The sequence below is a fragment of the Danio rerio genome, chromosome 7, assembly GCF_049306965.1.
Source record: "Danio rerio strain Tuebingen ecotype United States chromosome 7, GRCz12tu, whole genome shotgun sequence".
In the NCBI taxonomy this organism is placed as follows: Eukaryota; Metazoa; Chordata; class Actinopteri; order Cypriniformes; family Danionidae; genus Danio; species Danio rerio.
The window spans coordinates 35,288,333-35,305,911 of NC_133182.1; the positions used below are offsets into that span (position 1 = coordinate 35,288,333).

General features: G+C 37.0%; 1 protein-coding gene and 1 long non-coding RNA gene across 9 annotated transcripts in view; one reads left to right on the plus strand and one right to left on the minus strand.

The window, feature by feature from the left end:
* LOC141375392 (uncharacterized) overlaps positions 1 to 6,754 on the minus strand; it is a 55,419-nt gene extending 48,665 nt beyond the window's left edge. Inside the window, exon 1 of the long non-coding RNA XR_012383374.1 lies at positions 6,566 to 6,754. This is a non-coding gene — a long non-coding RNA (uncharacterized lncRNA). The remainder of the gene's footprint in view (positions 1 to 6,565) is intronic.
* zdhhc1 (zDHHC palmitoyltransferase 1) overlaps positions 1 to 17,579 on the plus strand; it is a 115,510-nt gene that overhangs the window by 80,996 nt on the left and 16,935 nt on the right. For 4 of the 8 annotated variants that reach the window (XR_012382470.1, XM_009303349.5, XM_009303348.5 and 1 more), the window contains exons 1-3: positions 13,244 to 13,829; positions 15,832 to 16,082; positions 16,821 to 16,996. Coding sequence is in view for 7 of the 8 variants with exons in the window: in XM_009303349.5 (XP_009301624.1) it covers positions 15,864 to 16,082; positions 16,821 to 16,996 (395 nt within the window). In the remaining variant the exon portion in view is untranslated. Of the gene's footprint in view, positions 1 to 13,217; positions 13,830 to 15,831; positions 16,083 to 16,820; positions 16,997 to 17,579 lie in introns of those variants that run through there. The other 4 variants (XM_073906826.1, XM_073906825.1, XM_073906824.1 and 1 more) reach the window with 2 other exon arrangements.

Here is a 17,579-nt window from a genome sequence, read left to right on the forward strand (position 1 = left end):
TAACCTATTGCACCTCTGGAGCCTTATTCACTGGTAAACCCAAACTTTGATTAGTTATAGAATCATATCAATATCAGCAAGGCAAAGTAAGAAAGCACTTACACTAGTCTATCTGAGGCGTGCCCATGCATGTTTGACCACCAATCCTGGTTTGTTTGACAATAACTGTCATAGTTTATCAAAGATGCAAACCCCTCACTGCACTTCAGCTGTCACCTTCAGCAAACCTATGCAGCACGATAAGTTTGACAAATGAAAATTCATGAGCTGTTCTGCAAAAGGTTTGTCTGTGTGTTACTGTGTCGCAACTGACTCAAAACAATCCATAACAATATAACTATAGCAATGTCTGTTGTATTGAGAGAGAGTAGTCCTCTCTCTGTTTTCTTCTAATCAGTCACATCGAAGACGCAAGCCTGCTCTGGTCCGAAAGTAAAAATGCAATAAGAGTGTGGGCTGTTCAAATAATGGGAGCAATAGAGCTTGGGCTCAGGGCAAAATGTAGCTACACATCAAGATGAAATGAAGCACAAGATCTGTGATTGGTTGGCTTGGCAGCTGAAAGCTTTAGAGTTAAAAGGAGGCCAGTGGAGTGAGTGTTTAACAAAAGTCACCTGTGTGCCACACCAGTGTCAAGTCCTAAAGAGGAGCTGTGGATGCATGCATTTGTTTTGTGTTATTAAAGTTGTTGAACACTCACCATTTTCTGCTGACTTTCCTGAATTAGTGTGAGATTACTTAGTGTGAACTACTGTTACAGTATCTCAAAACACAAAACGCCTGAAAATACAGAATCCCCACTGCCAACTACCATTGTGGAATTGTTACTGCAGAGCAACACAGACAGAGTGTAGAAGTATAAATGCTCACAACGGCATTGGGCTATGGCATTCATCCAACATAATTGGGCTTTATAAATACCAAACAAACTCTTTATCAAACTCACTTATCCAGCATGTTTTTACACAGCGGATGCCCTTCTAGCCACAACCCATCTCTGGGAAACATCCACAAACACACTCATTCGCACTCATACACTACGGACAATTTAGCGTAGCCAATTCACCTGTACTGCATGTCTTTGGACTGTGGGAGAAACCGGAGCACCTGAAGGAAACCCATGCGAACGCAGGGAGAACATGCAAACTCCACACAGAAATGCCAACTGACCCAGTCGAGACTTGAACCAGCGACCTTCTTTCTGTGAGGCCACAGTACTACTACGCCACTGCGTTGCCTACCACACTCTCTCCATCTTCAATACCCAGCTGTGGTGACCCTAAGAAAGACACCTAACCCTTAATTGCTCCCCGTGCTTTAACCAATACCTGGCCACTGCTCCAGGTGTATGCTCACTGTGTGTTTCTGTGTTTGTGTATGTACAGCATGCGCTCTCAATACTTACTCATGTGTGTACACTTGAATGGATTATAAACAGAGAACCAATTTCAAGTTCTGGTTACCATACAGGGTGGCACAGTGGATCAGTGGTTAGCACTGTCGCCTTACAGTAAGAAGGTTGCTGGTTCAAGTCCCGGCTGGGTCAGCTGGCATTTCTGTGGGGAGTTTGCATGTTCTCCCACTGTTTGTGTGGGTTTCTTTTTCATGTGGGGTAACCGGGTGCTTCAGTTTCCAGTTGCAGCTGAAAGAGCATCCGCTGCGTAAAACATATGCTGGATTAGTTGGCGGTTCATTCCTCTGTGGCAACCCCTGATGATCAAAGACACTAAGCTGAAGGAAAATGAATGAATGAAGGGTTGCCATACAGTACTTGATGATACTCACATCATATAATTCACACTACCCTAAAAACAAGGGAAAATTGTAATTACTAAAAACATCAATCGATCTGGAAAGACCTAGTGTCTTAAACAGTGAAGCAGATTAAAAATCTTAATTAATTAATTTCAAGCAACTCTACTCTGGCGATTTCAGTATATTACTGTAGGTTGTGGTTTCAGGTCAAATACAGTCGGTCCGACTTTGGGTCCATTTTCTTTTGATTAACAAGACCATAAACCAGTCTGTCAAGTTCAATCTCTGAGAAATGTTATATGTGCTCATGCAGCGCACTTCACGTTTTGTTCTGTTTCCTGATTCTAATTTTATCAGGCAAGAGGTGCAGATTGCCAGGGCAAGAGCATGGGTTTCATATGAGTATACAGTATGTGTGTGTGTCTGTTTTACTGGCAGAATCTCTCTCCACTCTTTGCTCTCTCCCACTTGGCCTGGGCCTCTCAAAGACAGCAGTGCTTTCTTCAGTCCGTACAGTTCTTGTCGGGTCAAATCTCAGCCTAAGCCAAGAAATCTATCTGCCAGGACGTAATGAACTCGTTCGAAACAGTGTTACCGTGTTTGCAACTATAAAAAGGGCATTGACCCCAGGCATTCAATTGAACAAAAAGTCTTTTTTACATGTTATCGCAGGTGCAAGTCTTTGCACAGTGAGTAACTAAATGGATGTTCACATCAAGGGTGATAACTGTAAACTATAAAATCATTCTGAACCCAATAGAATCCACCTGAAAAACAATAATAGTCACAATCAAACTTTTTGAATGAGCTTGAGCATTTAAATTGCAAGCGGACACAACGCGTGGTTATTAAAAAATAATTTTATTCTGCATTGGTGTGGACATGAAGCAAAGTTCAGTTAAATAAGATTAAAATAAAAAAATATAAACAAATAATATTTATAAAATAATCTTTGACATGAATAGTAGCCTAATTATAAACAGTACACCAGTGGTGGAAAGAGTACTAAAAAATATTATTCAAGTAAAAGTATGATAATACATACCCAAAAATGTAGTGCAAGTAAAGTAAAAAAAAAAATTGATTGTAAATATTTTCTCAAACTATGAGTAAAAAAATTATTAGAGTAGTGAGTAGTATATTACACTGTGATTGGTTAAAATGTTTACATGCAATTTGTACGTGTGTGTGTGTGAAAACGTAAAATTCTGTAGTGCGTTTAGTTGTTGTTTAAGACTACTTGGTATTTTAGTCATCATACAGTTGTCTAAACCAGTGGTTCTCAAACCTTTTTCCTCAAGTACCACCTCAGAAAAAAATTGACTCTCCAAGAACCACCAAAATGAGCAGTATTGAAATACAGTAGCGTATTAGGCCCAGTAAAGCAGCTACAACTCTGCACAGTTAAAAAAAAAAACGTGGCAGATTACCTCAGAAATATAGGCTATATGTAATATATGGCATATTATAAATTTTTAAATATGTGTAGCATGTACATGACATATATCATTCCTCCGCGTACCACTAGTGGTACACGAACCACAGTTTGAGAACCACTGGTCTAAACCATCTAAATCATTGTGTGACATCTTCTTGGACACGTTTAATGCTTCCAAATGGTTTGCTGAATTTATTAAGCACCCATGTCTTGAGATTGTTCAGTATGATGCACTTTACTTTCTATGAGATTGGATTGAACGGGACAGAAACAATAGAACTGATTTTTCTACCGACCCAAACACCATAGACAGGAAAAAGTAAAGTAGTGGCTGCAGGTTGAAGAAAAGTTGTGTTGTAAAAGTGCCAATACAGCACTAAAAATGTACTCACGGAAAAGTAAAAGTGCACATTTTTAAAACTACTTATTCATTTGTTCATTTTTGGCTTAGTCCCTTTATTAATCAGGGGTCGCCACAGCAGAAAGAACTGCCAACTTATTCCTTCCAGCTGCAACCTAAAACTGGGAAACTACACTCTTGTATTCACACACATACACTACGGACAATTTAGTTTATTCAATTCACCTATAGCACATTTCTTTGGACTTGTGGTAGAAACCAGAGCACCCAGAGGAAACCCACATGAACATGGGGAGAACCTGTAAATTCCACACAGAAATGCCAACTGACCCGGCTGGGGCTCAAACCAGCAACCTTCTTGCTGTGAGGCCATCGTGCACTGAGCCACCATGACACCATAAAACTACTTGGTAAATTACAATTCCTGGAAAAAAAACACTCAATTACAGTAATTTGAGTATTTGTAATTTGTTACTTTACACCACTGCAGTATGCACACATCAGGCTGGAGCATGGTATTTCTGTGTGCTCAGCCCAAATTTAAAGCAGTTTGTTTAAAATCCATACTTGTTTAATTTTGTTTTGCCTTAATGTTTTGTGATTCTCAGAGTGCCTGTAGTTGTAGACTTGCACTTTATGAATGAACAAAGACGGTTTCAGTAAAAAAAAAAATCTGCTCTAATGTTACACTTAAGAAAAAAATGACTTACATTTTGGATAGCCTGAGCAAGTTAAAGCAACAAATGAAAGTGTACTTACCATTTACTCACCCTCAAGTGATTCTATACCTTTATGAGTTTTCTTTTTCTATTGACCAGAAATTTTTTGTTTGTTTGTTCGCTTTAGTTCTAGAGCACATTTAAAAACAACAAATGTTGACCAAAATGCTTTACAAAAGGACCAGCATACAAAGTCTATGCTTATATTTAAAAATAAGATAAATGTATAAAACTAATTAAAATTAATTATTTGCAATCAAAAACCAAGAGAAAGAAGGTGATTTTTTTAGATTAGCACCAAGGGAAGAACATGACCTAATATGTAAAGGCAGACCATTCCACAGACAGAGGGCTGTGGCAGAAAAAGCCCTGTCACCTCATGATTTCAAGCGTGTTTTGGGGACAACTAGCTAAAACTTGTTTTCCGACCTGATTGGCCTCAATGCAGTATGCCAGTGAAGAAGCTCACCGATGTAAATAGGTGCCAGACCATTCAAACTTTTATTGAATCCTAAATTGGACTGGGAGCCAGTGAAGAGATGATAAAACTGGTGAGATACTAGAATTTTTTTTGTCCAAAGTTAAAAGCCTAGCAACAGCATTTTGAACCAGCTGCAAGCATGCAATTGAAGCCTGTGAAACTCCTGAATACAACGAGTTGCAGTAGTCCAATCTGGACATAACAATGTTAGAAAAATGTTAGATGTCTGTAACCATTGATTTCCATAGCAGGTAAAACAAAAACCATATAGGTGAATTACCCATTTGTAAACATTTAGCATGCACGCGTATCAAGGTTGCAGAAAAAAATTAGAAGCGCTAGCATTTACAGAGAACGAATGACATCCAATGAGGTACAGAGTTTGTTATTGTATTAGAAATAAGTTATATTGATTATACATTATATATTTATTATTTACATAATGCTTTTAACGTATTATAACAGCTTGTCACCCAGTGATAAGCACATTTATTCAGCAAAATTAACATTAAAGTGAGCAGCATTCATCTGACAGGTCCATTTGCAATAGCACCCTCCTAATAATGGATATTGGATAAGACTAAATGGCCAAGCTTCCAGCCCAAAATATACAACTATCTCTTTGAAACTCCAAGTTATTTTACAAGAGAGAAGTTAAAGGCCTACAAGTCTTTGGATGCCAACAATGTTGTTCTGTGTGGTCATGTGCAAGATATAATGTAATAATTACCAGATTCAACACTGTGTAGTGCTAAAAACCGAGGTTCTGTCTAGCGAAGGACAAGGAAAGAAGAGAGAACTGTACAAGGACTGGCTACTCATCAATAAACAAAACAACTGCATTCTGACAGCGAACTGCATCTGTAAGGCAGGGTTATGTGAACTTACATTTTTACAATTCATTCTAAGCATTCAGTGTCTGCAGTTTACCAAATGTAACTGTTTTTGCTGAAATCATTGTTGCAATCAAAAAGAGTAATATATGATTCAGCATAGAGTGAACTTACCTGATATAACATGAGAACTGCAGAGTCCAGCATTTTTAATCAGGTCCTCACTCAATTCAGCTCTTATGATGGCTGTTAGCCAAAGACATCTGTGATTGGCATTAAAAGCAGCGTGGGTAGTACGGTAAAAATTATGTTTTTTGTTTTTGGACTTTTTCCGATTTTGACATCCTACAGCACAACATAACATGTTTGCTATTTGTTTGTTGCAACCCTTATGCGCGGTTGAACCCCTGTGACGTCATGTATGACCTAGGTTGGTAATTCCCCTATATAATTGCAGGTTTCCAGATGTTCTGTTCAGCAGAAAAAAGAACAATCAAACATTTTTGTAACAAGTAAAGGATGAATAAATTCAGCAGATTATTTGGCTGAAATTTCCTTTTAGGTCTTGTTAGCTGGACTACAGGATTGTAACACATGCTTTTACTGATATAATATATTATATTTACATTTATTATGTAAAAAAGTGTGTGAGAGGGTCATCCCCACCTTAACTGAAGTCAATGACCCCTACTGCATTCTCTAGGGACTCACATTATTTCCAAGAGAGACAGATTAAACTTCTTTAAAAGCAGTTTAGCATTTACTGGCTGGGCCACAGTGACTCCATGCTCAGCCAAGAAATGTTAGCTAAACCTTGTGACGTGCACGCCTGCTAGAAATAGAGCTCATTGTTCAGCAGATCCTGCTGGGGAAGTTCAAATTATTATGAAGCGTGCTCTTTGCAGCATTCAAATATTACCACAGCATCATGCTTACTTTGTAGACATGCTCACAATGGCGTCACCCCTCCAGTCTTACCTTACGTGACCTCTTATGGTGGAACGTGGGAGTTAGAACAGGTGCATCAATAATAATGTAGAAATCTTATTGTATTGAATGCAAACTCATCCAAAAAAAAAGTTCCTTGAGGATTTAAAGAGCTTAGCTAGATTGTTCCAGAGCTCCAGATGTTCTCGTTCCCTGACAGGAGCCATCCCACCACAGGATAAGCTGGACATCATTGGCATAGGCAATTCAGTGTCAAATTCCTCACACCCTCCCTTCCAAAGTGGAAAAAAGACAGCAGTTGAGCTCTTTCCTGAGATACAACCCTTGAGAGGCCCACTCAGATGCTGTGAACTAGGGGGGTTTATTGGTTAGGCTTTTCACACTGTATGGTATTTCACTCAAAGGAGACACAAAACTTAGGCAGGCTGGGGTCTGCAAAGGGTCATGTCTGAATGACGGTTTTGGAATAGATTGTTTTGTCACACTTGATTTTGATGGTCCATTTGTTGATTTTAAGTTACGTTGCATCTACATGCCAACTAATTCTCATTAGATTATAAGTAGACTGTTAGGTTGGGGTAATATTGGGGTTAGTGTAAGTTGACATGTACTTGCAAAGTTTCTTATAGTCAGTTGAATGCCTGTTGAAGGAGCAGTATCTCAAATGGACCATCAAAATAAAGTGTTACCGATTGTTTCCACTCTGCCGCTAAATTAACATTTTGTGCCAGTGCCACACAAGAATATGAGGGGTCTTCACTAGGATTTACTAACCTCAAGCACTGCCTGGAGTGCAATATCATGGACTGAAAACACATACAAATCCAAATTACACTCAGTGTCTTTCTGTCTGTTTGTCCTGTAAATGTAAAATCAAGCCATAAATCATCAAACCAATAATTTTGTCAATTACTTCTACACTGTAAAAAGTGGTTAGTTGAAAAAGAGAGGTAAACTTATTGCCATCAAATAATAAGCAATGAACTATGTGCATAATTAATAAAGTTAAGTGAACTTACAGAAATACTTACATTTTTAAAGTAAAATCAACTCGTCATTTCTAAGGCAGTGGGTTTACTCACTTTTTAAGTAATCAATTATTGCAGTTTTAACAATACAACAATTATTCACCATACGCTATGCTTTATGTTCTGTTACATAATTATATACAACTTTTGCTTAGATCACATGTTCAAACAACTGTCTTTATCACATGCTCGTAAATAATCTTTCTAAAAGTGCTGTTGACTTGAACTTTTCACCAGGTATCAATAACAAACAAAGTAATTCATACATTCAAAAAACTAAACTAATCATTTAGAAATGAAGTTACGTGTAAAAAAAACGAAATTTCAGGGGAAAAGTATTGAATACATGAAGAAAGGGAGGCCTAAAAAGAGCATGGAAAATTCTGAAAGTGGCTGAAATTTGTCAGTTAGAAAGCAAACAAGCCCCTCAATCTTTATTTAATATTAGCTGCTAATATTAATATTAGTTGCTTCCCAGCATCTACATTACAAGATGATGAAGATTAAACCAGGGTGGACATTTCAGCAAGACAACTAACCCAAACACAGCCAAGGAAACTCTCAACTGTTTTCAGAAAAGAAAATAAAGCTGCTAAAATGGCCCAGACAATCACCTGACCTGAATCCAATAGAAAAGAAGCACTAAAGATCAGAGTTCATATGTGACCCACAGAATTGTCAAGATTTTTAGACTCTTAGATTTTTAGAGTTGAAGTTGGGGGGGGGGGGGGGGGGGGTAATTACACCTGAGCAATGCATGAAGCTACTACATTTCCATTGTTCAGTAGCCTACTTTTGGGCGACATGGTGGCGCAGTGGGTAGCACGGTTGTCTCACAGCAAAAAAGTTGCTGGTTCGAGCCCTGGCTGGATCAGTTGCCATTTCTGTGTGGACTTTGCATGTTCTGCGTGGGTACAATCCAAAGACATGCACTATAGATGAATTGAATAAGCTAAATTGGCTGTAGTGTTTGTGTGTGTGAATGCAAGAGTGTATGGGTGTTTCCCATTGTTGGGTTGCATATGCTGAATAAGTTTGCGGTTCATTCTGCTGTGGCGACCTCTGATTGATAAAGGGACTAAGCCGAAAAGAAAACGGACGAATGAATAGACTACTTTTTCCTTGTTTAATTCCATTGTTTTTACACCTAAGTGTTTTCTAACATTTGTTATTGTTTTACTTTTACGTATGAATTGTTTGGGTTTTTAACAAAATTTGGGTCAATTTCATGTCAACAGCTCCTTTAGGAAATATACTTACCAGGAAAAATCAAGACATGTTCAAGACTTATTTCCCACCTTGTATATATAACAACCATAACAAACGAGTTATGCTTTGGGCCAAATGCTAAGAGTATCTACAAGATGTTTACATAACAGGAAAAAATGATAATGAAATCATTAGCCTTTAAAATATCTTTAAAACCTGACACAGACTCCTTCTGTTAGACATTCTGCTCTTTTCACTTGACCTTTATGCCCCGTGATCCAAACATTCGGCATAATGACAGAATTGTTTAATTTTCTTGGCATATGGCAACAGTCAGGCTGTCAGGCTGACGCTGGAGTGTTTATAAACATCTTCTAGGCACAACTTTTAAATGGAAGTTCTTTGGACATTTTTCATGAATGTTATTGTTATGAAATGGCAGATATGTATTATTTTACACTGGACATTTGAGTGAAAAGTTTAATTATCCAGTAATATTTTTTAACCAATGAAAGTATTGGACACTGCATAATGTATGTGTGAGATGCTTATAAAAGTAAACATTTTCATTTCATTTGATTTTCTTCTGAATTATAAAAATATTTTTAATTATTTGTTTATAGCTAGCCATTCTTTAAAATAGCTACTGTAGCTCCTATATTTTGCTACGTAATCTTCAGCGTTTCCTCCACGAGAAGCATGACATTGCTGCCATCTCCTGGACAATTCTCTACAGCACATTACTGGGTAATAGAGCCAATAGTATGATCCTGCACAACTGGAGTAGCTGCACTCTCAGGACCGCATTTTTAGGACCGCATTTTTAGGACCCTAGTTTTTTGCGGAAGCGCCACCTACCGGATTGGATGACATAGTGAAACCGCATTTCTAGGACCCGTTTTCAGGCACTTTTTTCCAGAGGTTAAAGTGTAAAACGCCTGCTTTAAATAACAATTTTAAAATGAAACAAATGAATTTACACCTAAAATATAAATGAATAAATAGAGTTGAGTGCCTTAAAAGTCTTAAATTCCTTGAAAAATACTGTATATTGATGAACCCCATTACATTGAACTAATTGGCTCAGTATTAGGGAAAATAAATTGAAATCAAATGGGATCAGCATTTGCAGTTACTAATTTAATACCAGGTTGTAAAGGTTTTAAGAGAGTCAAAACACAAGAATGATTCAAGAATGTACATTTATATAAATATCCACACAGTCTTTCTGTATTAATGCGATTCAACCACAAAAATGACCCCACTGTTTATTCAGTTGCTGCATTCAATTTTTTATTCCTGTGAATGAGAGAGAAGAAGAGAGTTCAAGTATATGTATGTATGTATATGTTGAATATTCAATTCAATTTCAATTAATTTCATCTTTATTTCTAAAGCACTTTTACAATGTAGATTGTGTCAAAGCAGCTTAACATTTATTAAATTCAGTTCAGTTCAGTGTGGTTTAGTTTTCACTGCTGAAAGTCCAAACACTGAAAAGCAAATCCATCGATGCACAGTTCCACAAGTCCTAAACCAAGCAAACCAATGGCGACAGTGGAGGAACAAAACTTTACCAATTGATGAAAGTGAATGAATAAACCTTGAGAGAAACCAGGCTCAGTTGGGCACAACCATTTCTCTTCTGGCCACACTTCACGTGCAGAGCTGCAATCTAAGCGCTGGAGGCTGAAGAACACTGGGCGTCCATCGTGGAGAAGCTGCTGGTGTGAGTAGGGCACCAGCGGGTTTTCAGGCTGGACCACAGGATCAATGTGGGCACTCATCTGTCGCTGGGGTCTTTCATTAATCAGTCTCATGCTCTCCACTTCTCCATGACCACCACTGCATCTGCTCATGATACGGTCTGGTCCAGGATTATGGATACATCTAGAAGTCCTCTATGATAAATATCCCCAGGTGGAAATAGGGAACAAGGAAAATAATTAGCGCAGCTGCTGTTCATAGTGTATTTAAACAAAAGATATTAAATATCAAGACAAAAATGAAGTGCTATGAGATAAATTAGCAGTTTTATAAATAAACATGAAACGCACATGATTATTTATAACAAAATGTCTGGTGCATTAAGACAGCAAGAGTGTGTCCTCCAGGTGGTTTGTCAATCCCACTCACCCGCATAGAGCACATAGGGCAGCACAGTGGTTAGCACCGTCGCCTCACAGCAAGAAGGTTGCTGGTTCAAGCCCCGGCTGGGCCAGTGGTCATTTCTGTGTGGAGTTTGCATGTTCTCCCCATGTTCGAGTATATAAGTGTAAATGGGTGTTTCCCAGTACTGGGTTGCGGCTGGAAGGGTATCCACTGTGTAAAACATATGCTGCATAAGTTGGCGGTTCATTCTGCTGTGGCAACCCCTGATAAATAAAAGGACTAAGTCGAAAAGAAAAATGAATGTATATAGATATTCTTGAATATGTAAAATCATGTATATAAACTCAAAAGGTTAATCAATTGTTATGCAATTAAATTTAGATTAATATTTAATATAAGTGGTATAATAACAAACATTTGCTTTACAGTGTTAGCTATAATATATATATATATATATATATATACACACACACACATATATACACACACACACACACACACACACAYATATAYACACACAYATATATATATATATATATATATATATATATATATATATATATATGCACTGTTGGGAGAACCAAACAGGAAACCTTACTGCCAACTCCATATTTTTTAGTATATAAGAGCAATACCCACCTATTGAATGGTCTCTCTTCTTTCGTCAGTTGTTTGTCAATCTGTCTGTTAAATTCTTTTACTTCACTGCAATAGAGAACAATCACTGTTGAGTTAACATTTATACCAGTAACAAAAAGGCTCTTTGAGCATTGTGCAAAATTAACCATATTCTGACCTGTAATGATAACCGTTACCAGAAAGAAAGACCTGCTCAGCATCATTCAAAGACAAGCTCCTCAAGACACCCAGAGCATGTACGATGTCCTATTAAAAAAATAAAATAAAATCATTTAAATATGGACTAAAATACCACCACAGAACAGCAAATCATTTTACATGGGTTCATAAATGAGTAGCACCCAGCATGCAGTTTATATACTTATTTGGCCAGACATTCCTCTGGAAAATGAACACCACAGATAAGCTGCACTTCATTATAGATATGCTATAAACTCAAGAACACAGCTAGCATTTGTAACTGTATTTATAAACTGCTTATCAATGTCTATTAAATGTAGAGTTAATGCTAAACAAATAAAATATTAATAAATTAACTAGTTATTAAATGCTTAATAAATTATTTATAGTATGCAGATGTTATAAAGTGTAACTCAACAGTTTGCGATAACCTCAATGAAAATATTCCTGTAGTTTGTTTTCTTTTCTTCCTACAATGGGCCTAGGCAATCCAATCATATTGGCCAACACTTCTTATTCGCCAGGTAAAACACACCTGATATACATTAAAGATATGAGACTTTATATGGTTAAGGCCTGCAGAATAAGCCTAACTTTTAAAACCGTCAAACATCTCATTCATCACTGTAAAACGATGACAAAACATCAGGCTAATAACACATTGTGGGGCTAACAGGCAGTCAGCACAATTTTTAATGTGCTAATGTAATACAACGTTGAGTAATGGTTTTTACACGAATATAGCAAAATATAGATAAATCTGAAACTCTCACATCAACGTGCTTTTACCATCTTAGTTTAATGCATGTGTCACTAAGCGTATTAGACCGCCGTTAAGTCAACAAGCCATTAAATCAACAATGTTTCAATAAACCATTGTCACGAACTACGATCGTCGTAGCATTTAATCAAACTAGAAAACGAACTCTAGAAAATTATTAACAGTTATAGCAGCTCTCACTCTGGCTGTGTAAAATTATCCATAATTATTATTATCATATTTTATTCTTCTGGAAAAAAAAAACTCGTCACGTAACATTTTTGTCCCAGTCCCCAGACCGTTGGGTTAAATCATGCAGGCTAATCTGGCATTTCTGCATAACTTTACAGTATAAAACAGCAGCATTACAAAATAAACACATACTTTAACAGTTTAAAATAAAACTTAATAGAAAATCGGTACTTACACTTTCCTTGTCATCCGTGTCGTCCATTAGCGCATCCTTGATCCAATCCGACAGTTGGCGCTGTCACAAAAAAATAGGGTCCTAAAGATGCGGTCCTAAAAATGCGGTCCTGAGAGTGCAGCCACTCCAGTTGTGCAGGATTACCCTTCTCAATAGAGCAGGTATTCCAGAGTGCAAAATAGAAACACTATAAAACTACATCTAATAAAACAATCTAGTAAATAATAATAAAATAAAAGCAACGTTTTATCATCTTAAATTACGATTGAAACTTCAAGAAAAAAAGTTTAATTTTATTATTTAGTGGTAAGGACTTTTAATTTGAAAGAAACCATGTAACGGTTTTCCCGGATGTAGGTGCGTCGGTCAGCTATTAATTACACAAATTGTCACTGTATGCCGAAAATACTGGATTTACTATCGCTGCTGTAATATAAAACCTTTGTTTATTGGTGTTTGTGCAGTCTCTTAAGCAGACTGGATTGTTTAGATAGATAAAACGCTTTGTATGTAGATCGAGAACCATCGTAAGATGTGATTTGTTTGCAGAATGATTAGTTAACAGCAGTCAATCGTGTTCTCCGCGCACAACTAACGTTAACGTTAGCGGTTAATATTTGGTCAGTCACAAATGTTTTATTGGTTTGGTGCACTGTGGCAAGTTAATCAGTATATCTAGAAGAGATTAGTTACCTCGGAATGAAAGCGTGATGATAGATTTGGGTTAGTGAGACGCCCGCTTGGATCTCAGGCTACAGGTATACGTTAGTGAATGAGTAAAGACAGGGCTAACGTTAGTGGTCACCCAGAGCTAATGTTATTGTGTTTGTGCCGTGGATGAGTGAGGGTCAAAGATGACTCCGGTTAGTGGTAGTTTTCATGTAAAGAAAAAGCAGTGCAGGTAATGTTGGCTGAATCCTGTCATCAGTAACGGAGCAGGTGAGTTTTATGCTTTATACGTGAGCTTATTTTCATCAATAATGATGACCACTAAGGATGTGTTAGTTAACGTTAGCTATTAGAATCTGGTGTAAAACGTATTTGCCTTTTTGTTTAATACGTTTACATGTATTACTTCAAATAACATTTAACATAAAGCTTTGAATGTTGAATGCTTAAAAAAGACTATTAGTGTAGCAATAAAATTTGTAACGTTAGTAATCATAAAAATATGTAACATTTAATTAAAGACCATTTTCAAAAACGTTGAGCTGAATAATTTGCTAACATAAGTTCAAATTGTGGACACTGCAGCCATAATATTGTAGATGTATTATTATGTAACTTAAATACAAATAACTATATCAACCGTTCTTAAAATATTTTAGATATTTTATCAGCCTACTTCATGTACAGAATAATTGATGACAGCTACATAACCACCAAAAAACTGAAATTATTTAAAACTGTATTATTTGAAATGCCAAAAATCAAAAGCCTCATGGAGAGCAGAACGCACTTGAAGTGGATCATCTGGTGGAAATAATCCAAAATTTATCATCCTGAACATTTTTCATATCACACAGCTGATAAAACGTTAAAAATAAGCATTTATAAACTGATACTACTGCCAGACACTGTGCATCATTGAGATTGTGAGTATATTTCAAGCATTTTTCCATTTGTTTTCTTTAAAATTAATGATACACAACAAATGTATAATTTACAGTAAACTGAATTCATTGTTAATTTTCAATAATGCAAAATGCTTATTAAATGTGATAGGGAGCATTTAGTTCTGTTATTATTTTTTGTTTATCATATTTTAAATCTTTTTAAACAACTGGAGTTGACAATAACAGAGTTAATATTTTCTCCATTTTATGCTTTAGCTCAAGATGCTAACCTCAAACCAGATACCACAAAATAGAATTGTGTTTATTTTCATCATATTATAGTTTTTAAAATGTGATCTAGAAATACACTGAAACATCACACTAACATTAACACTATCACTATAACATTATTATGCCTTTTTATACTGTAAGTGATGTAACCGAACTGAAAAGAAAGTAGGGAGAGACACACACTCACTTATTCACTTTCCTTGAGTTTGTTCATTCATTCATTTTCTTTTCGGCTTAGTCCCTTTATTAATCTGGGGTCGCCACAGCGGAATGAACCGCCAACTCATTCAGCATATGTTTTACACAGCGGATGCCCTTCCGCTGTTCCAGTTGCAACCGATCACTGGGAAATCCTTGAGTTTGATCCATGTTTTATTAGGGGTTGACACACCAGAAATGAACCACCACTTACTCTACACAAAGTGTATTATTCATTAAAAAATGACATAAAAAAAAGACAATAGATGTTTTATGCACGTGTTTTTTGCAGCTTAAACACACAGTTTTAAATGACACTGTAAATTATTTCTTGATAGTCAAAGTTGAATTTATGATTTATGAGGCAGTGAGGGTAAAAAAAAGTGTAGTGTGTGTTTTTTAAGTTATTTTGTAAGCCAAAATTTTACTTTTTAAAATGATCTTTTACATATAAATGTTATTTTTAAATATAATTTAATAAGTTTAGGGTTTTTTTTCTACATTTTTCCTCAACAAGGGACAGTGTACCTTTATCAGCATTCACCAAGAATGTAAATGTACCCAAATTAGCCCAGACTAGTTTTTATTGGTTGTACTTTTGCCAGATGTTAAAGGTCATAGCCGCCATACCAACAAAAATACAAATTCAAACTAAAAACAATACTCAAATAAACAACTTAAAACAACAAAATAGAATATAATTTGTGTTATGATTCAAAGCTGTTTCATTAATTGTTTTGTTTTTGAAGAATATTGGAAGGTTAGTCTTGGGGACACAGTGTATCTAATTCTAGAATCACCCACATATGTTTTGGGATCAAAGTCGAGTCTAATATTGTTTCAAAACAAGAAGTCTAGGTGAAATGTTAAATAAAAACCTGTTTGCAATGTTTTAGTGGCAGGCGTGACAGAAGGAGGCTCCCCTCTCATGGATGTCTGCAGTAAGAACTCCAATCGCACGGCCCCAGTAAGTGAGGGGGGAATCAGGAGAGCCGATGTTCCCCTTTGCTCTCGGACCAATGGATGGAGCTGGCCTCCACACCCTTTCCAGTTCCTGGCCTGGCTGCTTTATCTCTACTTTGCTGTCACTGGTTTTGGTGTATTTGTTCCTCTGCTCCCCACACACTGGATTCCAGCCGGATATATTGTATCCTTTTTTAAAAGATTGTAAGATTGTCTGTGTGTGTCTTTTGAAAGTGGAATCTTGTGAATTATATGCAGCTAGTCTGATTTCAAGAGTTTACACCTAGCTGATGATTGATTATAAAGCTTTTTTGGCATGCTGTCTCGGGAGAGAGCCCTGAGCTCATAAGATCCTCGAGCCCGGGGCTCCCTCCCATTTGCAAGGCGAGAGGAGAGTTTTGAGCTCGGGTAGGTCTCGAGAATTCCTGCCGTAGCAGCTAATGAACAGATAGTGATTGCTCTTAAGAGATAGCTACTTACTAGGAGCATGTCTACGGTGCCGATTTGGATTAGTCAATAACTTAAGTTGCATGTTTTTGGACGGTGGGAGGAAACCAGGGAACCTGGGGAAAACCCACGTGAGCACGGGGAGAAAGTGTAAACTTCACACAGAATCGTCGGCTGGCTTGGTAAGGACTAGAACCAGTGACGTTCTTGCTGTGAGGCAACAGTGCTAACCACTGGGCCACCGTGCCACCTATCTAGGAACAGAGAAGGAGTAGAGGTGGAAGGGGGAATCTTCAAAACGAAGATGGCTGTTATATGGAACTTGGAAATAGGGTAATAATAATGGTTTAGGAATCGTCTGATTGGTGAGTCATAAATTGAATAATGAGGGACCAGCTGCAAGCAATCATAAGCATGTGATTATAAATAAACTTCACTCAAATGAACAAATATCAGTCTTTAACTCAGAGCTTAGTGCACAGGGATTACGTTTGTGTGTCACCTCTTCATGCACCTCATGGCTGTCTCCATTGACCCTGCAGACTATAATGTCAGAGCTAAGAGTTATAAAGGACCCATGCCGGTGTTTGACCGCACCAAACATGCACACGTCATCGAGAACTGTCACTGCTACCTCTGTGAAGTAGATGTGTAAGTATAGACAGTCTACTGTATTGAGAAATGTAATGCTTTATTTTTAAAGTACTTTTACATGTGCATAATATGTACTTATTGTGGTAATTACAATCACTGGGTAAGGACTAGGTAGATACTACAACTACATGTAATTCCTAAATAAGAACTGTAAATGCGCATGCTGGAAAATGAAATGCAACCGTCAGGGTTCATACGGTCATGGAAAACCTGCGAAAGTCTTGGAATTTTGACATGGAATTTTCCAGGCCTGGAAAATTTTTGGAAAAACAGAAAAACCCACAAAGTTTTGGAAAAGTCATGGAAAATGGATATCTGTATACTTGAATATAGGTTACTTCTTTTTTTGTCCTTGGCCAATCACATACTTTCACATTATTAGTGCGGTGTAAGCATCATCTAAATCAGTTTTACATAGATATAAAATAAAACTAAATAGATTGTTGCGTGTTTTAGGATATGCTGTAGTAAATTTGAACATGCATTGTTTTTCTTTTACCACACCTACATAGACATTGCATGAAACATTAGGTCATGGAAATTCACTTGAAAGTCATGAAAAAGTCATGGGATTTTAGTA